Source organism: Onychomys torridus, chromosome 1, assembly GCF_903995425.1.
Source record: "Onychomys torridus chromosome 1, mOncTor1.1, whole genome shotgun sequence".
Taxonomy (NCBI): domain Eukaryota; kingdom Metazoa; phylum Chordata; class Mammalia; order Rodentia; family Cricetidae; genus Onychomys; species Onychomys torridus.
Window position 1 is genome coordinate 62,733,883 of NC_050443.1, and position 22,184 is coordinate 62,756,066.

The 22,184-nt window shown below is 41.1% G+C and overlaps 1 protein-coding gene across 2 annotated transcripts in view; it reads left to right on the top strand.

Moving 5' to 3' along the window:
- Window positions 1-22,184, top strand: part of Efl1 (elongation factor like GTPase 1) — a 118,813-nt gene that overhangs the window by 2,770 nt on the left and 93,859 nt on the right. For both annotated transcript variants that reach the window (XM_036167572.1, XM_036167564.1), the window contains exons 3-7: window positions 497-564; window positions 5,798-5,882; window positions 13,974-14,107; window positions 15,317-15,454; window positions 16,922-17,136. In XM_036167572.1, the coding sequence (XP_036023465.1) occupies window positions 497-564; window positions 5,798-5,882; window positions 13,974-14,107; window positions 15,317-15,454; window positions 16,922-17,136 (640 nt within the window). The remainder of the gene's footprint in view (window positions 1-496; window positions 565-5,797; window positions 5,883-13,973; window positions 14,108-15,316; window positions 15,455-16,921; window positions 17,137-22,184) is intronic.

Consider the following 22,184-nt stretch of genomic DNA (forward strand, 5'->3'; position numbering starts at 1 on the left):
GCTACTGTAAGCAAAAGGAAAACAAGTTTTCCGATGAAATAAGTGTAACAGTTTAGCTACCAAATGTTGGTGAGTGTCAACACAAAAGTAATTATGACAGAAGTCTGTGTGTTGTCATTTCTTGGTGATGATTTACCCAGCGTACCTTTCTGAGGTAGATGCTATTGCTGACCTTGTGACTTTCTGAGCCTTTAGAGCCTATGATCTGTTGTGCGGGATGGTTGGTAAATTACTCATTGATTTCTTGAAGGCTAGATTATAGTAACTAATATAAACATTGTAAGAGATGATCTGTCTTTTGATTCTCCTGGTGGTTTGCCTCACCAGAGACAGATGTTTTACACTGTAGAGTCTGCCCCAATTTAAGAAAATTTCTGTGCTTAACATTAATCTGACAACTCAAGTGAAATTGGTGAGGTCCACAGGTAGAAAATACAGCACTATAGAATGCTAATCCCTATAGATGAATGTGTTGTAATTAATGTTATTTTAACAGGGAAAACTACCCTTGCTGATTGTCTTATATCGAGTAATGGAATCATCTCCAGCCGCCTGGCAGGCAAGGTATGTTGTAAGATTTGGTAAATACTTGTTGCATTTTAATGAGTATCAGCTATCTGTAATGTCATGATCCATTTGCATTGTTCTTTAGTGATATAAACATGCAGAAGGAAATGAAAACCCATTAAGATAAAATTGGTGTTGAGAAAAGTTCACTTCCACATTGCTTTTTGTTGCATTGTATGGATCTTATATTGTGTAAGTGCAGAAGTGACTGACTTGTGAAATCTTGAGATTTCACAGGTGGATGTGTTGGCTGGTTTAAGAGAAAGGCAGAAAAGCCATGATGGGTGGGAAAATAGCAAGACTAAAGACCAGTTTCTGTGTGCTGTACGTGATTTGAGTGGAACTTATGCCTAGAGACCAGCAGTTTGTGTCACATTACCTAAGACCTTGAAGATTAGCCCAAGTAATCCAAGAACCAAAGGAAGGCTTGAGGATCATGCTGAAGATACTGCTTTAGGGGCTGATGAGATGGCCGAGTAGGTAAAAGTGCTTGCCGTGGGGCCTGATGTCCTGCATTAGATTCCTGGGATCCACGTGGTAGGAGGGGAGAACACATTTCCTGCAAATTCTCCTCTGACCTTTATGCAAGGTGTGGCGCGCGCGCACGCGCACACACACACACACACACACACACACACACACACACACAATAAAGAAATATTTCTCTCTGTAATGGACCAAGTACCTAGTATGTAATCAGGATTGACGAGGAATAATGAGATAAGAAAACAGAGAAACAAAATTGAATCAACAAAATAGACCCAGAAGACTTAGAAGATTATTAGAAAGTTGAGGCCGTTTGTGTGGCAGCTGGCAGGGTGGGTTTAATAATGAAGCACTCTGTTCTCCCAGCTTGAGAAGGTAGAACGGCAGTACCCAAAGAAAGATGAAAGACAATAAAGTGAGTGAGGTGAAAACAGATGCTTCGTAGAAAGCCAGAGTCGACAGCTAACAAATGTAAAAATGATAGCCACACCTAACATATATACACCTTAATATAAACTGACTTCAGTAACCCATCACTGTTGTTCTTCAGTTGGGAGAATGCGGCATACCACACAGTAGTGAAGATGTAAATTATAGGAGAAGCCATTAGGAGGATGCTTGTGAGAACTGCTGTACTTATGACATTTTTCTGTAGACATAAATTGTTTTAAACTATGAAGTTTACTCATTAAAATTACAACAGTGTAAACAATTTGTGATCACTGTGACTAAAACCTTATTTTCCTTTTTATGTTTAATATTCATTGTTGAAGCATATTTGGTACTTTGACGAGTTGATGCCACTTTCTGTGGTTCACTGTACTTAGGAAATACATGAAGTATAGCACATAAAAGAGAGGTTTTTTTAAATGAATGACTTAAAGATTAATATAACTGACAATATCAGCAAGATTGATCAAGAATGAGAAATAGATGATACTAGGAAAGAGAATTGCTATAGAAATTTAAGTAATAGATTATAACAAATAGCTTCATATCAATAAACCTAACTAATACTGTGATCATTTAAGAAATTACTTTGGTTGGGAAAAATCTTTCACTGAAAAGCCCAGATGGCTTAAGTACTTTACTAAACATGCCTATCTAGTTTAGCTGTCTACATGGTAGTAAAAGAAGAAATAACTTTTAAAAATATGGATTTTTTTTATTATTTTATGTTCATTGGTGTTTTGCCTGCATGTATGTCTGTATGATGGTGTCAGGAGCTCTGGAACAGGAGTTGCTTTGGGTGTGAGCTGCCACGTGGATCCTGGGAATTAAACCTGGACCCTCTGGAATAGCAGCCAGTGCTCTTAATTGCTGAGCCATCTCTCCAGCCCCCAGAACAAATAATTTTAGTTTTACCTGAAATTGTAAAAGCAATAGAGGAGAAAAACCAACAATGGGTATACTCCCCAATCTCAGGACTTACTCCCCAATCTCAGGACTTACTCACCAATCTCAGGACATACTCCCCAATCTCAGGACTTACTCCCCAATCTCAGGACATACTCACCAATCTCAGGACATACTCCCCAATCTCAGGACATATTCACCAATTTCAAGACTTACTTGTCAAGTCCTAGTAGTACATGATAGTCCAAAAGTCTTTCAAAGGTAACCCAGAGCAGGAATATTTCATATCAACCTTCTGATTGGGATACAAAAGTTATGGTTATGGAGCTGGAGAGATGGCTTAGTGGTTAAGAGCACTTGATGCTCTTGTGGAAAAACCTGGGTTCTGGTTCTCATTCCAGCATCCACGTGGTGGCTTACAACCTTCTGTAATTTCAGTTCCAGAGATTCCCACGCCCTCTTCTGGTCTGTAGACACTACACAGGTGGTGCGCAAGCCATGCATGTAGGCAAAATACTCATACACATAAAATCTTTTCAAAATTATCATTACTAGCAACTTGAATCTAGTGTCGTTTAAAATGATAGTTCTTTTTAACATTATTTTAATATGACTATTAATGGATTAAAGGAAAATTATTTCAATAGATGTAAAAGATATTCAATAAAATTCAACATCTGTTGTGATAAATTCCTCTCACAAAGTACGTTTAGAAGTTAACCTAGTTTTTTTTTTTTTACAAAACTACAATAAAGATTGAATTTAGTTATGAAATATTAAAACTTTTCTATTCATGAATAGATAAGATTGGTTATTGTATCCTGCTGTTTGTGTTTTAACTTCTAATTTACATTGTTTTGGAGAGTATAGCTGCAACAACACAGCAAAATAATGTGAGTTCTGGAAAGAAAATAACTGTTAACTAATAAATACTATGACTTTGTAGAAAAGAAAAAAAATAGGGGCTAGAGAGATGGCTCAGTGGTTAAAAGTGCGTGTTGCTCCTGCAAAGGGCCTGGGTTCAAGTCCCAGCACCCACATGGTGGTTCATAAACATCTGTAACTCCAGTTCCAGGGGGTGCAAAAAGTAAAAAATTATAAATAAACTGCTAGAATATAAGTAAAGAATTTAGTGTATTTCGGGATATACACATCATTGAAAAGAAATACACATCAGCAATAAGTAGACAACAAAAGATTTTAAAATCTGCCATATAATTAGAATAAAATTACATTAGGGTAAACTTAAACAAGAAAGGTATGCCATGTTTGTGTTTTGTCAGTCATTATTTAAAAACTTACGGTTGTTTCATGTTGATCTACATATTTAGCAATTAGGAAAAATTCCTATAGTTTTTTTTGGAAAAAATAAATTGGATATACCATTTTAAAATCCTGGAAGAATGGGATGTGGTACTTGCTGTTTTATAAGATGGTAAAGCTTGTGAATGGCCTGTAACTTAGTGGTTTGGAATTGGCTGGGCTATCACATTGGCTAATGGTCTAGAAACAGATACATATGTGAGAACTTGACTTACTATAGATCTGGCATTTCAGATCTGTGGAGAAAAGATAATGTCAGTAAAGGATCTTGGGGAAGTTATTTAGCTATGTGGAAATAATACTGGACCAACCTGTCTTTAATATCAAACAAAAACATCTGCATGTAGTTAAAATGCACAAAAGGCTCAGTTTAAGCTTTTAGAAAATAGTAATGGATGTTACTTCTGTGACCATAAGGGAAGATACCTTGAGAAGGTAAAAACTACTGTATAAAGGTTGATTAATTCAGCTACATTTAAATGAATAACGTTTTTAACAGTATGCCACAAAATGAAAAAAATAACAAAAATGCATTAGAATTAGGGAAAATATAATAAATATTTAACTGACAAAGAACTAATAATCAGAGACCATTTATAACACCTATCCAAAACAAACCTGTAATGTAACCGGTAGGAGGATGGGCTGTACATGGGATTCTTAAGAGGAGTGGGAGATAGCTAAACCAGGATAGTAAACTGTAAAGATGCTCAGTGCATCAGAAGTTGGGAAAGTGTGAATTTAAAAGATGAAGTACTGCTTATTACTCACTGTTGAGTGTGGATTGGTCCAACTACTCTGGGAAACAATTTGGAAATATCTGATAGCACTGAAGATGTAAAATTTAGTGATTCAGAAATCTCATTTATAGATTGTGTGTAAGAAACATGATCCCAAACTCCTTTCTTAAAAGATTTATTTATTTTAACTTTGTGTATATGGATGTTTTTGCCTGCATGCGTGTCTTTATACTGTGTATATGCAGTACTGGTGGAGGCCGGAGGACAGCACACACATCTCCCAACACTGGAGTTACAGACAGTTGTGAGCCACCCAGGTGCTGGGAACTGAATCAGGGTCCTTTGGAAGAGCCAGGCAGTGCTTTTAACCACTAAGCCATCTCTCTAGTCCCAATGCAAACTTCTTATCAGCTCAGTTACATTACTGAAAAGCAGTGAATTTACATATGTCCATCACTAGTAGACTGGATGAGTAAATGTGGTAGGTTTATGAAGGAGACTCTTAGAGTGACCCATAGCTACATCCATCAAAATGGTTGAGTTGGGCAACATTTGACAACAATAATATTGAGCAATGAATATGTGGAAAAAATATATGTATATTCTTTGATTTACATAAGACTTAAAGCCATCAATTTAAAATGATATTTTACCAGAGCTGTGGGGGTGGAAGTATTTTGGAAAACTAAGGAATTCATGTAGGATGAGAAAGTGTGGCAATCCCATGTTTGCACATTATTCTCAAGGATTTTGATTGAAAGAGATGAATCTACATAAAGTTAAGACTTTATAATGGATATACTACTAAGTAAGACTTTACATGTAAGCAGTAAAACTTTGGGAAAGCCATTAGCTAAGTTTGATACTGTAAATATTTTCTACTATGTCATTCTTATAAAAAGGAGAGAACCCACACATATTTAAAATCTGTTACTTTGGAAAAGAGTTAAATCTCTTTGTTCCTCTAAAGACCTTCTGTTTCTTTTGGACCTCATCAAGTGCCTCTGGATAGGAAAAGAAGGCTGCATTGTGATGAACAGAAAGAACTCCAGATCCCTTTGGGGATTCTTTTGAACTATTTAAGCCTCCCTAGCTGAGATGTAGATGAGCAGCACTCTGGGGAAGCAGAGTGTGAATTCATTTGTGGGAATACCTTTCAGTTTGTCTATGCATTCTCTTGACCAACCTCGCTTCTCCAGCACCATACCACTTAAAAAAAACCACAGAGCTGTATATAGCTTTATGTTTGAAATGAAAGCTAACTCCATTTTAATGTTGGATTTTAGTCACTGGAAACTAAAGATATATATGTTGTGCTTTTCTAGTTAAGGTACATGGACAGCAGAGAAGATGAACAGGTGAGAGGGATCACCATGAAATCCAGCGCTATTTCACTACACTATGCAGAAGGTAAACCCATCTGTGTTTTAATTAACTCGATTTTCATCTTTCCTGACCCATTCCTTCTCTTTCTGAATTAATCAAATGCCTCGGTTTCTTTGCTTTGTGTTCCATGCATTTCATTCTGGCATCTCCAAATGATCTGTTGTCAGAGTCAGGCTGTCCAGGCTTGGATGCAGATGGGGACCTCTGACTGGCTTGAGGGCAGAAGAACTGGCAGTTCACAGCTGCCTCCCTCTACCAGGTGACTGGATTTCTTCACAAGGAAAGTCAGGAGCCTGGACTTGGCTGGCTCATCCTTAGCCTTCCATTTCCTGGCTGGATCCCTCTCTTGTGCTCCATGGCCGGCAGGCATATGAGACCTGGAGTCTTAGTTATATAACTGTGGGTTGCTCTGACCACTGCTCCCTGTTGTTCTGATCAGTACCATCTTGCTATCCCCAAATACAGATGTCATTCTGATAGTAGCACAGGAGTTCTCTGACAGAAATGTCAGACAGATGCCAGAAGCTGTATGTTCACAAAAGGTTTGTATTGGTGAAAACTTAAATGTTAAGAAGAGATTGGCTACAAGAGACAGAAAAGCCAATTACAGAGTATTTCTATGGGGTATGAATGTGCATGTGTACATGCTTCTGGAAGGATACATTTTAAACCATCATAGAGATAATTCCAGAAACTGGATTATGATAAAATTTGTATTTTTCAAATACATATTTTTGTACTGTTAGAAAACTTTATACAATATGTATATTTTGATATTTTGAAGAAAGTAATAAAGATTTATTTCCCTAATGGAGTGACCTGTGGTTCATCCTTCACAGCATAGTATCTCTGGTACCCAGGGAGGCACTGTGTGGAGTGTGGCTATTTTCATTGACATTGTCTTTAAACCATGTTCATATCAAACTAGTTTGGGGACTTTAAAGCACACTAATCTCCAGTGTTTAATATTTCAAGTAATACTCCTTTTTTTAAAAAATGCTACTTTTGTATTTGAAGAGATCTATTCCCATTCTGTGACCCAGAGAATGGGGTCCCAGATCTTAATGTACTATTGTATAGACTTGAAGAGATTGTAACCTTCCATCTTTCTTTCATGCTGATATTGCCTTTTTAACATCAAGATTCCTCTAGTGTCGGGTTTTTTTTTCCCCCTGAGACAGGGTTTCTCTGTGTAGCGTTGCACCTTTCTTGGAACTCGCTTTGGAGACGAGGCTGGCCTCGAACTCACAGAGATCTGCCTGCCTCTGCCTCCCGAGTGCTGGGATTACAGGCGTGCGCCGCTGCCACCACCACCGCCCGGCTACTAGTGTCGGTTTTTGTTGCTATGCCCCAAGTTTGTCTCCGCTCACTCTCACTGCCCTTAGCTACTTTATTCAGGTTTTACCTGTATGCCATGAAATCCAGCTATTCCACATCCTCGTTGTCTTTCTGATAGAGATGTGGAAAATGGCCAATAGAACCCTGGGAATTGAGTGACCTAACATGTTTTGTTAAACTCTAGCTTTGGGAAGCTTGATCTTAGAATGTTCTAGATACATGCTTCTTTTCAGGTTGCACAGAAACAGAGAGGCAAGCTGCGTGAGTAGGGTGAGAATGACTTGGTGAATGTATGTTAAAAATGACTAGAGATACTACTTTTCATGACAATTTGAAAAAAATGAGAATCTCATTGGAGTGACATTTTGTTTGTTAGATTGGGGCCTCATAACCCATGCAGGTCAGAAATTCAGTATGTAGTTGGCTGTCATTGAATCCCTTATCCTTCTTCTTGTCTCTACCTCCCTAACGCAGGGATTACAGCCATGCAGCACCATAGTTGCCTATGTGTATAAAGCAGACTGACCACATCAGGTCAGTTGTATGATTGATGTTTCACTCTTGTCTTCAGGTTTGGTTGTCTCTTTTCTAACTATGCTTTGATGCTGTGTGTTTTTATAGGTTTGCGCTGCTCTCCTAGTCTCCTTATACTTAGCTGTCTCTGACCTCTCGTCCCTTCTCTTATCTGTCCCTTTACCTCTTTTCTGTTGCTTACTGCTTTGTTTTCTTATGTTTCTGAACACATAGCCTTAAGATGTGCCTCAACGTATGAATTGACTTTTCTTCAGGTGTCTGGTCATCTAGCCATATCAATAAGAACTGGAGTCAGTTTTATCAAACATGTTTCTCTGTGGGCATTGACCGATAGTCAGAAGGGACTTTAATCAAGGGCTCACTATACTTGACAACACAGAACTTAGCTTTCCTAATCTACCACAAAAGGATGAGTTAGGAACACTGTCGGACATTTTCTCGGAACTGAATACATTTCCTCTCTGTAGTTGAGTACTGATTCTCCAGAATGGTGTTTTGTGCTCTGAAGGAGGGACAGCCTAAAGGGGAACCTAGGAAGGAAGAGAGAGGAGATGCTGATGGTTGGAGAAAGTCTACAGGTTGCCTCTACCACCCCCTTCCCAGCCCATTTGATTGCCTTGGGGAATCTTTACTAAATGTTAACTCCTTTCCCTGAGTCTGAAGCTTAATGAAATGGATTTTTGGTTTGTTTAGTTATACTTTTCATTCTTTCTTTGGGTTGAAATAGAAGGCCTTATGCATTTACAAGAGTTTTGGTAATTTTACAAAAAGTCAACTTTAAAAATCATAAAATCCTATGCAGAATAAATTATAGTAGACTATAGTTCGTAACAGAATTTCTTTGTAAATATAGGCGTATAGCTACCTTGTTATTTGATTAAGTGGGGCAGTTGGGGATCACTGGCCATCTGTGCCAGGATTTACTTTGATTGAGGAGATGGGAGACACAGCAAACTTCTTCAACAAGGCCCAGGTTCAGGGTCTTCTCCCTGGGGAAATGTGGTGAACAGGTTTAGAATTCACACTCATGGTAGCTTCTGCCCTGTGGCTCCGTCTTAACTCTTAAGAGATTGAGCCGCAGGGAACTGATTCCCTCAACTCCCCCATTAAGTTACACAAGGCCAGAGGGTACCAGAAAGTGTTTGGTATCATAGGCTTCCCTTTCCTTCTGCCTGTGTGTTAGTCTAAGAGGGGAGGATTCCCTTGTTCCTCATTTGACTGAAAGATCAGATATTTCCCCTCTCATGACAATGGCTTTCTTCATTTTGTGAAGCATGTAGCTGTTGCCAAGCTTAAGGTAAAACTTGGTGATGGTTGAATTCTGAGCTAGATGTCTCATGCATGGTATTGGTTAATCCTCACATCAACCTTCTGAGATGGCTATCCTTACTTTACTTATGTGCAAACTGGACTTCAGAGATTAAGAGAATTTATAAAGGACAGTAGTTTCTAGAATACAGTAGCAGGCTTAGGAACCAAGTAATTACATTTCCAGTCTACTCGCTTGGCTCTGGAGTCTGTTGGGAGCTAGGTTAGGCCCTGACTAATTCTTCCTGAAGCTTCACTTCTTTCCACCACAGAATTTCTGGGATTACTTTTGGACATCTTGTGGCCAGCATTACCCACATCCCTGTTGTCTTTGGTCACTGCCCAAGATGTAAGCCACATGGCCCAGCCTCTCTTATGGTCTCGTTTCCATATTTCTTTGTGATTCTAACACTTCCCCCAACCTCCTACTATTCCTTTCCTACCAAAACTTCCTCTGCAGACTTCCCAAGACAAACACCAGCACACCCTCAGAGTCTCTGATGGTGTTCCCTCTTCCCTGTTTTCACCACACTGCTCTCCTTATGTTGCTTTCCTGTTCCTTGTCTTGGAATTAGGACATAGGGTTGTCATTCTTGCCCAGATTCTCATCCAGTGCTAGTTCTCTGCTGTATTAAAGCTCTGCAGGACACATACCATTCAGTTGTGTTCTTTTTCTTAGTATTATGAACTCCTGATGCAGCTCCCCGTGTACTGATGATTTGACACCTGCCATGACTTCTCCAAAGTAGCTTTCACCATCCCCTAAAATGACTTCTCTCACGGGCTGGCCTTTCAGTAACAATGCAGCTTAGTTTTCTGCTTCCTTGCCTGCTGCTGCGGCTCTTTCTGGATTCCAGCATCCCCTGGAGCTGACTATCTTTGACAGTTCAAATTTAAATACTTGTGGTTGAGCCCAGGAGGGCACATTTCTCCCCACTACTCAGAAAGCTGTGTATGGGATTACCTGAGCCTGTGAGTTTGAGAGCAGCCTGGACAACATAGATCTAATCTCAACAGCAACAGAAGCTCAACATGTGACCTACTGAGAAGTTAAAAACGTACTCAGTCAGTAACAACTATCAGATTCCATTACTCCCTTCCTCCCTAGCCTTGCCCTTCCCTGCTCTTTTGCCCACCAGTTTTTATTTCATAAGACTGAGTTTGTCAATTCCCGGGCACCGTCTTTACTTGCCCTCTGCCTTCTGCAGCACAGGGGTGTCATTGACCAACAGTCTTCCCATCCTCCTCCTCCATCATCCATTAGCTTCCTTAACCCTCTGTAGCACTCTCCCCAACAAAACTCCATCTTGAGAAACCATATTTTCTCCTCCTCCTCCTCCTCCTCCTCCTCCTCCTCCTCCTCCTCCTCTTCTTCTTCTTCAGACTTGCAGGCCGACTTCACACCTCTTTAGAGGCCTCCCTGTTCTCCCCGACGGCTGTTTGAGACCTCCCTGGCAGTCTTCAAACATCCCCTCCAACTGCTTTCCACAGACTCAGCTGACATGGTCATCGTCTGTATCACAGAAAAGAATTCTCAACTCTGCCACCTTTCCTTAAGATGTAATGGCATCCATCTTGGCCTTTCTCCTGTCTCTGGAGACCTACCTGTGCTCTGGATTCACGCCTCACTCAGGGTCCTTTCATCTGTACCTTTGTAGTTCTGGCCTTGAAGGCTGCCTTGCCGTGCAGGCATGTATGTACATGACTGTTTTTCCACCTCAGGTCTCCGCATTTTTCTCCCGGGTCCAAGTTTAGTACTATTATTCTCTCAATTGCTCTGATAGGCCCGGCATCTTATAGTCATGACAAACACTAGCAATGTGAGATATACAAGAGGATTGGGCCTCAATCTGTGACTCCCCTTTCAGGGTGATGTAGCAGAGTGAGGTTCCAGTAAGTAAAGGACTATGGTCATGTGGAGGTGCAGCTGCTTGATTAATATCAGAACAAGAGACATTGGAAGAGAGGACTCTGTGATGTGCATGTTGAGGATGTAGCCACGGTCCTGATAGCTGGTGTTGGACTGGGATTATACTGAAGAACACCCAAGTGAATGAAGTAAGCCATAAGCTGCATTTCAGGGTCCAGTGTGTTTTCCATTGGAGGATGATCCACAGAGTGCTTTTGGAGGGTTCGTACAGCAAAAGCAAAGCTCTTTTGTTCATGACTCCTAAGTCATCAATCTCTCCTTCCCAAACCTCACTCTTGACACTCCATCTGAGTCTACCCCATATCTCCTGAGGTGTCTTCAGTGTCATCTTACTTCAGAATGCCTGAGAAACAAGGCTCTGGATGCATCAGCAGGGCTGAGTTCCAGAAATTTATATTATATATAAATACATATGCTGTAATAAGTCTACACATAGAAGATAGGGTGTGTCTTATGTTTTATAATTCTATCAAATAAACTGTTAGATTTCTGTTGTAGTTACTACCTGAAATAAACAACTTAAAGAAGCAAGGTTTATTTTGGCTCAGGAATTTGGAGGTTTTGGTCCATGCTGGTTTGGCTGTGGTTGAAATAGCATATCGGACGGGCCAAAAGTGGAAGAAGTGTCTCACTAGGAAGTGAGAGAGGAAAAGGAGGCTGGAGTCCCACCAGCCCCTTGGAGGGCACTCGCTGGGTGACTTAAGACTTACTCTGGGCCCCACCTGTTAAGGGTTCCGCTTCCTCCGGATAGAGCCAAGCTGAGGACTAAGCCTTTGGGAGATATGCCAGATCCGAACTACAGAGTGCCTATCAGTGGATTTGTCACAAAGCTTTCTACATTGATTTAGAGTCTCCAGGGAGGGTGGTAACGTGGAGATAGTGTAGCTTGTGGAGGGAGACCTGCAGTCATCCTGCGGCTGCCATGTAGTTTATGTATATAGTTGAGACTGAGACGTCTTCAGGAGGGTGCCTTGGGAGGCACAGAAAGAACAGTGTAGACTTAGAACAATGGCAGGCACAGAAAGAACAGTGTAGACTTAGAACAATGGCAGGCACAGAAAGACAGTATAGACTTAGAACGATGGCAGGCACAGAAAGAACAGTATGGACTTAGAACAATGGCAGGCACAGAAAGAACAGTATGGACTTAGAACAATGGCAGGCACAGAAAGAACAGTATAGACTTAGAACAATGGCAGGCACAGAAAGAACAGTATAGACTTAGAACAAGGCAGGCACAGAAAGAACAGTATGGACTTAGAACAATGGCAGGCACAGAAAGAACAGTGTAGACTTAGAACAAGGCAGGCACAGAAAGAACAGTATAGACTTAGAACAATGGCAGGCACAGAAAGAACAGTATAGACTTAGAACAAGGCAGGCACAGAAAGAACAGTGTAGACTTAGAACAATGGCAGGCACAGAAAGAACAGTATAGACTTAGAACAAGGCAGGCACAGAAAGAACAGTGTAGACTTAGAACAATGGCAGGCACAGAAAGAACAGTGTAGACTTAGAACAATGGCAGGCACAGAAAGAACAGTATGGACTTAGAACAATGGCAGGCACAGAAAGAACAGTATAGACTTAGAACAAGGCAGGCACAGAAAGAACAGTATAGACTTAGAACAATGGCAGGCACAGAAAGAACAGTATAGACTTAGAACAATGGCAGGCACAGAAAGAACAGTATAGACTTAGAACAATGGCAGGCACAGAAAGAACAGTATAGACTTACAACAATGGCAGGCACAGAAAGAACAGTATAGACTTAGAACAATGGCAGGCACAGAAAGAACAGTGTAGACTTAGAACAATGGCAGGCACAGAAAGAACAGTGTAGACTTAGAACAATGGCAGGCACAGAAAGAACAGTGTAGACTTAGAACAAGGCAGGCACAGAAAGAACAGTGTAGACTTAGAACAATGGCAGGCACAGAAAGAACAGTATGGACTTAGAACAATGGCAGGCACAGAACAGTGTAGACTTAGAACAATGGCAGGCACAGAAAGACAGTATAGACTTAGAACAAGGCAGGCACAATAGGTGAGCCACAGATGTTAGCTCCGGCTATGTATTTTCTGGGCTACTTTATCTTTGTCATTTTCACATTAAGTTGTTGGAATTATATTCCAGAAAAAGTCTTTATATGGTCCATAGATGGTACCATTTAGCCTTGTGGTAATTACTTTAATAAATACAAAGTGAAGGGGAGGAACACAAGTAAACTATTTATGTCTGAGCATTCAAGGAATTGACTTTAACATTATATCAGATTTGGCAGTGATGAGGGTGAAGTGCAATATTTTATAGTATGATTATTATTCACATGGTTTACTAAATTGTGTCACTGTTGATGACCAATTGTCCTGGTGTGTCTGGGGCTCTGATGGGGTGTGTGGATTTTAGTGCTGAAACCGGACAAAGTCCCCACACTGTGAGTTTCCGTTTGTTGGGATGTTAAAGGAGGTGGTGTGAGCATGTCCTGCACTACTTGGCACGCCATGTCTGCCCCTCACAGTGTTGTGCAGCTTGGATTTGAGTCTCACTGTTGGTTTTACAAAGTCACACACTGCTCCTTGAGAAAGTGTAGGAGGAATTTGGATTTGGTAACTGCTTAATGTTTTAAATAGACATTTGAGGCCCCTTTGAAGAGCTTTACTCCCGGGCCCTTAGGCATGAGTTTCAGCTAACTAGTGATTGAAGTGAGAATAGAGGCATTATCTCACAGGGCTAGTTTGATAATCCAATACGTTTTTGGTGCATTAAGTCTCCAGCACAGTACCCGGTACACACTAAGCTCTTGATGAAATTCTTTAATGTTCACCGAGGAGGCTGTTTGGAGCCCATGTGTGCAGTGGTCAAGTTGGAATGATAGCTGCCGACTGAAGCTCTGGCTCCTGTAGCTTTGTTCAGCCTTGTCTTAGAAGCATCTTCCCAAGTCCCCAGGGAAGAGGATTGCGTGTCTGCATAGCTGAAAATGTGTCTTCAATTTTTATTTCAGGTAATGAAGAGTACCTGATTAATCTGATAGACTCTCCTGGACATGTGGATTTCTCCTCAGAAGTATCAACAGCAGTTCGCATTTGTGATGGATGCATCATTGTGGTGGATGCTGTGGAGGGAGTCTGTCCACAGGTGAGGTCTATGGTCCAAAATGGTCTTAAATTTGACTGGCTGTGGGGGGAGGTATAGAAGAGGAGACACTTGATTGCTGTGTGCTCTCGACAGACAGTGAGTGGGTTTTATATTTCACATCTGGCAGTGTTGCAGTCTGTGATGAAGTTTGTCCCAGAGTCTTAACAAGATGGTCGGAGATAGCGGCCATGTGTGGATAGCCATGTCTGTGGTATCTTTTTAGAAGAAAGACTGGCAAGGGCAGTTTGAGAATGCAGAGTTTGAGAGGGGTCTGGAGGCTCTACTCCACTGGGAAAGGTTTCCAAGTCATAGCAGGCTGTTGATAGCATGATATGGAGCTAGCTTTTCCCTAGACAGGACAGTTCTCTTCTACTGGAGTCTCAGGACACATGTGCACACATACATGCGTGCGTGCATGCATCCTTCCTACTTAAGGAATTTTTCTACTACTCTTCTACATCCTTAATCCAGTGTTTCTATTCTCAGCAGAGTTGCAAGAATTTACCATTAAGGCCAGAATCAATGTGCAGCTCTTGTGGCAGTAAAACTCAGGAAGGCTAGTTTATTTCTCATAACATTTTTTTTTTTTTAACTTTCATCTCATCTTAAAAAAACAAACAAGCAAACAAAAACCCAAAATCCAAAGTCAGTTTTGAATTCTCCTTAGTATCTATGTTTTCTTTTAATGCTTAAAAAGGAAGAAGAATAAAAAGTTTAATTCTTCAAATGGAGGAAGTTTAATATTCCAGGAAGATGTGCTCTGATTATCATATGCCCCTGTGTATGTTCCCCCCAAAGCCACAGGGCTCTCAACTTGAGAAGTACAGCCTTACTTATCCTGTGTGGTGTCTGTGGTGTCTGACAGGATGGGTGAAGTGGAGATACCTGGCTAGGATAGCAGACTAATGGTCATGTGGAAGACCTTAGGATCAAGGGGGTGAGTCCCTTCTGGGACTGTTGTACTTCTGACCTGTATGCTAGAGTGGTAGGCATTTGTTTTATAATTCTTTAAATGTGTGTGTGTGTGTGTGTGTGTGTGTGTGTGTGTGTGTGTGTGCACACAGAGAGCTGGTAATCATGTATGTACATGTAGTTTAGTCTCAGTTGTTGTAATATAGCTTCAGAATGTGTTGGTTATTAATTGGGATTTTCTTATGCACCTTAGTCTTTGCAGATCATTTGGATTTTTTTCCGCTTTATTTTTATCAGACACAGGCAGTTCTGCGACAAGCCTGGCTAGAAAACATCCGTCCTGTTTTAGTGATTAATAAGATAGATCGCCTGATAGTGGAGCTAAAATTCAGCCCACAAGAGGCCTACTCTCACCTCAAGAATATCTTAGAACAGGTATAGTATTCTTCAGTACTTAATGATGGGCTGGAATGGAAGGCTGTAAGAAAGGGTGGAATATGAGGTGCTATTAGGGGAAATACATTTGTTTGAAAGTTTATCACTTAAGATTCCTGTCTATTGGAGTCACTAACCATGCAGAGAGGACAGAACTAGTGTGCTCTTGGGAATTGCCTCTGTTTCCCAGAACCCATCAGTGTCAGTCTTGGACTGTAGGCTCTCATGTTTAAAGTTCTGTAGTTTGGTTCTGAAGAGAAGTGATGTTAAGAGGCTGTATGTTACTTTTGTTTTTAGATGAAGATTTGTTTAGACCTTGATTTGTTTATTTAGCAAACATTTGTGTAGATGTATGTAGTACCAAATGCCCGTCGTATGTGAGGGATGATAAGTATAGGATGAACACACCAGAGTCCCTGTTTTCAGAGAGCTCCCAGTGTTGTTAGTGAAACGGACAGGTGAGACGTTTGAGAGCAGCCAGGTAACCCCTTGTGATTTCAGAGCACAGAAGAGAGCTACTCAACCCAGTCTGAGCCAGAAAGGAGAAGACAGTCTCACAGTGAGACCGTGAGATGGAGGAACCATAAGTGTTTGTCAAGTTGAAAGTTAGAGGAAGAACATTTACAGCAGTCAAAACAAATGTGCAAAGTCATGGAGCCAGATAAAGTCTGGGTAGTGTTTCCATCAAGGAAATTGTTTGGTATAGCTGAAGAATTGAGAGGTCATGATATGAAGTAATAAGAAATAACCTAGAAGCAAAACAAAACAAAACAATGTAAGCCTTGCATTTTAGCGAGGCTTATGTCATCCAGAGGAATTTAAGCTTCCTGAAGATCAGTATGGATACATTTCTTTGCTAAAGAGAGGGAAGACAAAATGTAGGACATTGAGAGGGGTGGCCAGTCTAGCTCCCAGCCCAATAGGAAGAGCTGAAGACATTTCCTGCCTTGCAGAAACACTGAGGGAATGTGCTCGCCAGGATGAGAGGCATAAGAAGAGCCAGCAGCATGTGAAGATGTGAGCAGAGCGGACGTTAGGATACAGGAGGGTACTTGTAGGAATTCTGAAAGCAGGCTTCCGTTATCAGGAGGAAATTAGATTACTCATTGAGATGAGATCCTGGGAAGAAGGTTGAAGAGTACTGGGAGCTTTAAACAGCTGATACGGGAAATAGGAGAAGCATTGATTCAAGCTGGGGATTTGGATAGGATGAGTTTTTAGTGAAACTCCCCAGGATTAAAATAATCCACACAGATGGCCCTTCAGAAGCCTTATTGGAAGCCTTAGGTTTGTTGGAATTTAAAAGAATAGGTTAAAATGTGTAAGCTATTTGTTGATTATATTGTCACCCTCTTGAACTCAAGCTCTGACAGTGGTTGTAGCCTTAGTGAAGGTTGGACAGTGTGTTCCTCCCATGTGTGTCCTAAGCGTATGAATGACACTTTACCATTTCACCATCTCTCCTAGATTAACGCACTTACAGGAACTCTTTTTACTTCTAAAGTCCTAGAAGAAAGAGCAGAGAGAGAGACAGAGTCCCAGGTGAAGACCCATTCCGAACAAGGAGATCAAGTGTATGACTGGAGCGCTGGCTTGGAGGACGCCGATGACTCTCAGCTGTACTTCTCTCCAGAGCAGGGCAATGTGGTGTTTACCAGTGCGGTAGATGGCTGGGGCTTTGGGTAAGTCACTTTGCACCTCTGGCTCTTGGAAATTATAGGCCATTGGTGTTTTAACTCTGTTTTGGTGTGACTGTAATTTTATATCATTATGAGAAGTTTTCCTGTGTGCCGGCAGCCAGGACAAATAAGTAAACACACTGAGACTTATATTACTTATAAACTGTACGGTCGTGGCAGACTTCTTGCTATCTGTTCCTATATCTTAAATTAACCCATTTCTATAAATCTATACCTTGCCATGTGGCTCATGGCTTACCAGTATCTTACATCATGCTTCTCCTCGTGGCAGGGCAGTGTCTTTCTGCCTCAGCCTTCCACCTCCCAGAATTCTCCTCCCTACTTGTCCCACCTACACTATGCTTCCTGCCTGGCTACTGGCCAATCAGCGTTTTATTTATCAGTCAATCAGAGTAACACCTTCACAGCATCCCTAGCAATACAGAGTTACGCTGTACCCTCTGCTCAGTGTCCTGCCATGGCTCATGCTTACATCATGAAAAATGGTACTACGGTGTCACTTTCAGAACAGTAACATGGATACGGTCAAGCCAGAGAATATTGTGTCATCATGAAACTTGCACGTAAAACCTGCGTAGCTACATCTGCTTTGCTTCAAGCCCTGTATAAGCAAAACTGAAAACATTAATGTCTTTCATTCCTGTAATTTGCTATTTTAAGAGTGTTAGAGAAATTAAATCTAAATAGTATGCTATAGAAATGGAGCCAAATAACTTGTAGCCTTTTTAAATTTCTTTTTTACTCAGCATGATTTTCTAGATACTAATTCAAATTGCTGCACCTATTAAACTTTGAGTCATCCTTCTCTGAAATGCTTAGAACCAGAAGTGTTTCATAGTTAGGATTTTTAAAATATTGATGTGTACACAAAGAATCTTGGGGATGGGACTGAAGCTGTACTCCAGTGTTTCTTAGACACACGGCCTGAAGGTAACTTTACCCAGCATCCTAAGTGCACCCGTGTTTTGACTAAGGCTGAACATAAAAGGTCTTGGGGAATTTTCTACTAATGGTGCTGTGTTAGTACTTAACAATTTTAGATTTTAGATTTTTGGATTAAGTGTGCTCAGTCCATAATAGTTGTTCTTTCTTTTCCCCAATAGTATCTTATTGTATACATTTACCACAGTTTATCCTTTTACTCACAAAAGAAGATTTGGTTTTTTCCAGTTGGGGCCATTATAAGTATATATGTGTGCCAGGCAAGCACTCTACCAACTAAGCTACATCCCCAGCCAGTAAATTTAATTTGTAAAGGAATTACCAAACAGCTTTCCAAAAGGCTTCTCCACTGTACATTCCCACAGCAGTGCCTGTGTGGCCTGTTTCATGATATGGTGCCATCACTGCTGCCATTGTTTTTATACGTCTCTTTCTGTCCATTTGGTCTGGTGTATTTCTGCAGCTGAGTTTTGAAAGCTATTTGTAAATTGTAGGTAGGGGCCTTTGTCTTCCGTGTGCTTTGGAAATATTTCTCCTCCTCTGTGGTCAGAATTTGCATGCTCCTGGCTGTGTCTTTTACAGAATAAAGATTTTAATTTAGGTGAATCAGTCTTAGTTCGGGTTTTTATTGCTGTGAAAAGACACATGACCACAGCAACTCTTTTTTTTTTTTGGTTTTTCGAGACAGGGTTTCTCTGTAGCTTTTGGAGCCTGTCCTGGACCAGCTCTGTAGACCAGGCTGGCCTCGAACTCACAGAGATCCACCTGCCTCTGCCTCCCCAGTGCTGGGATTATAGGCGTGCGCCACCACCGCCCGGCTAGCAAATGTTTCTCTTTTTAAAAAAAACATTTAATTGGGATGACTCGCTTACAGTTTCAGAGGTTTAGTCCATTATCATCATGACAGGGAGCATGGCGGCATGCAGGCAGATGTGAGGCTGGCTACATCTTAACCAGAAGGCAGCAGGAAGTCGACTGACTCTTTGGGCAGTATCCTGAGTATAGGAAACTCAAAGCCCGCCCTCACAGTGACACACTTCCTCCAACAAGGCCATACTCACTCCAATAAAGCCACACCTCCTAATAGTGCCAGTCCCTGAGATTATGGGGGCCAATCACATTCAAATTATTACAATCAGCTTGCCACTTTTTCTGAGTTTTACATTTTGAATCAAGTTTAATAACTGTTTGCCTACCTGAAGACCCTGAAGATTCCTTCCTTTTTAAATGTTTTTCTTCCCATACATTAATTATGTACAGTGGGTTTCATTATGATACTTTCATACATGTACATATGTGTTTTTATTGTATTCACCCTCTCTTGTCCCTTTCCCCCATTATTCCCCTTTCTCTCCAGCCTCTCTTCCGCTTTCATGTCTCTTGTGGCTTTCTTGTTTACATCTTGAGTTAATAACTTCGTGTAAAGCATGCGGCTTGGGTTGAAGTTGACTACCCTTTTATTCTAGTGCCATTGTTGAAAAGCTTGTCCCTCCATTGAGTTTCTGGTGTACCTTTGCCAGAGCCCCTTGGAGTCTTCTCCCACCCTGACCTTAGCTTAGTTTCTTATTTTTTATTCCAATGCTAAGAGAGGTTAATATGAAAAAAAGTTGTGTCAAGTATATACATATGCTAGGCATTGAGTTATTCACTTCATTTGAGTTATTTGATTAAATTCTCACAACAGTCTTTGGAATCCATCCTATTATGTCAGGGTCAGAAGCACTGAGGATTTGTTCTTCGGCTTTGCTCAGCTGCTAAGGCAGGACTGATGTTGGCATTGCAGTCAACCTTCATCCTTCCAACCTTACGGGGTCAAGCTGTGGTCCTTCTCTTAGGTTGTCTTGTGGGTTAGGGACGACCTAACCCTGACTGTCTGCATGCTGGGGCTATTTTTAACAAATTAAAGATTATAGGTCCCTTAGTCCTTGTGCCTAAAAGGCTATGGCAAACCTACATAAATGTAGGCGTGAGTGTACAGAGAAAATGGGGAGTGTGGACCTTTCCTCACCTGTGCAGTAGCTTGGTGTTGTCACACTCTGAAAAATAAGAAGATTGGGCTAAAATGATTTCTAGTAAGTTTTTCTAGTAAGAACTGTAGCTAGGCATAGTGGTGCATACCTGGAATGTGGCACTTCAGCAAGGTGAGCCAGAAGGGTCACAAGTTTGGGGGAGGATAAGCTAGCTGCATAGTGAGTTCTAGGTCAACATAAACTGTAGCCAAACTCTATCTCCAAAAGAGAAGAGAAAGTAAAATGATTCATTCAGTTATATTACAAGCTGAGCTGTTAATATACTAGTTTGTGAGCATTCTGCTAGTGAACCACAAGGTGGAGGGCTTGTCCATAATAATGATTTTCACAATTTCATGTTTTATCCTAATTTGAGTCTCAAGTCTTACAAATTGGAGGACGTTCACTGTGGGTGGAGGAGGATCTTGAATGACTAGACTAAGGGTAACTTCTCTATCCCTTTCAGATTCCTCCACTCTTAGGTGTTACCAGTGGCATTCTCTGGGCTAGACAATGTCGGCTATATTGACGATGGGTTCATGCTGTTTTCATCCAGGTTAAGGTAGTGGAGGAGAAAATGCCTGCCGGTGGAAGTGAAATAATGCAGATCCCATCCTTCCGGTTATCTTCTGGAGTCAGTGGGTAGGGAGAGTTGACAGCTGCAAGTATCCCCAAGGTAGAAATGGGCACCCTGAAAAGGTTAGGAGGTGGTCCGTGTTGTACAGTAGAGTACTAGGAAATGTGGCTGGGGCTGTCCCTGGGTCTGTTTCCTAAGTGTCACTTTTAATCAGTCTTAGTCCAGGAAACCCTGCTCTGGGTGAGAGTACTTGGGAATCTTGAGTTCCTGTTTTAGGTTTACAGAATGGAAGCCACCACGTATAGAATAGAAACAGAAGAAGAAAAGTGAAACCCTTCCTAATAGTATTGTTTCTGTGCGCCAAATCCAAGATTCCAGCAATGCATGTTACTCTGCTGGGGTCTTGGAGGGAAAGGGTGTGTGGCTCAGTCACTCCCACAGTGGAGTTGTCAGTCAGTGAGGCACAAGGTTATAGAGTTTTGGAATATATTTAGAAGGTATTCGTGGGAGCTAGTTTGAAATTCTTCTGTAGAGGAAATTAATTAGAATTCAAGAATGGAGAAATTGTGTTAGAAACTATCACTATTTTAAGAGTATAACTATTATCTTCATTGTGTCAAAGATGGAATAAAAACACTGAGTAATAATAGGTAATGAGTCAATGTGAAGAAGCAAATTTTGTGTTTGCTATGAAATAAAACTGAATGAAGAGGGACCAAAGGAAGATCTGAAGACTTGGCATTACCTGCTTGTGTCAGATGGTGGCCTGAGCAGCAGGGCACATATCTTACAATCTGTAGTTCTGATAGTCTTTACCACTTTTAGAATTTAAGATGGGACATTTATCTGAAAGTATTATAAAGTATAAAAGAAAATATGACTGGATTTAGTAACACAAATTTAACATATTTTAAAATTCTGGAGACATGAAATAAAAACCACACTGTCCCTCTTCTACGAGCACATAATGTGACCTGTGAAGATGGTTTGCTACTCTCTTGACCCAGAAAACCCTCCAAAATCATGCAAATCAAGAGATTCAAATCTTCATGTTCACTTTAAGAACACACGTGAAACTGCCCAGGCTGTTAAGGGTATGCATCTCAAAAAAGCCACCAAGTGCCCAAACAATGTCACTTTAAACAGCCACCTGTGCTGTTCCAGTGGTATAATGGTGGAGTTTGGTAGGTGCACCCAGGCCAAGCAGCGGGGCCGGACACAGGACCTGTGGCCAAAAAGAGGGCTGAATTTTTACAGAACATGATTAAAAATGCAGCGAGTGATGCTGAACTTGGGTTTAGATGCAGCTTCTCTCGTCATTGAAGACAGCCAGTGAACACAGCACCTGAGGTGCGCCCACGAGGACGAACTTACAGACCTCGTGGCCGGATCCACGGGTACAGGAGCTCCCCTGCCACAAGGAAATGGGCCTCCCTGGAAAGGAACAAGTTGTTCCAAAGCCAGAAGAGAAGGCTGCACAAAACAAAAAGATACCTCAATCC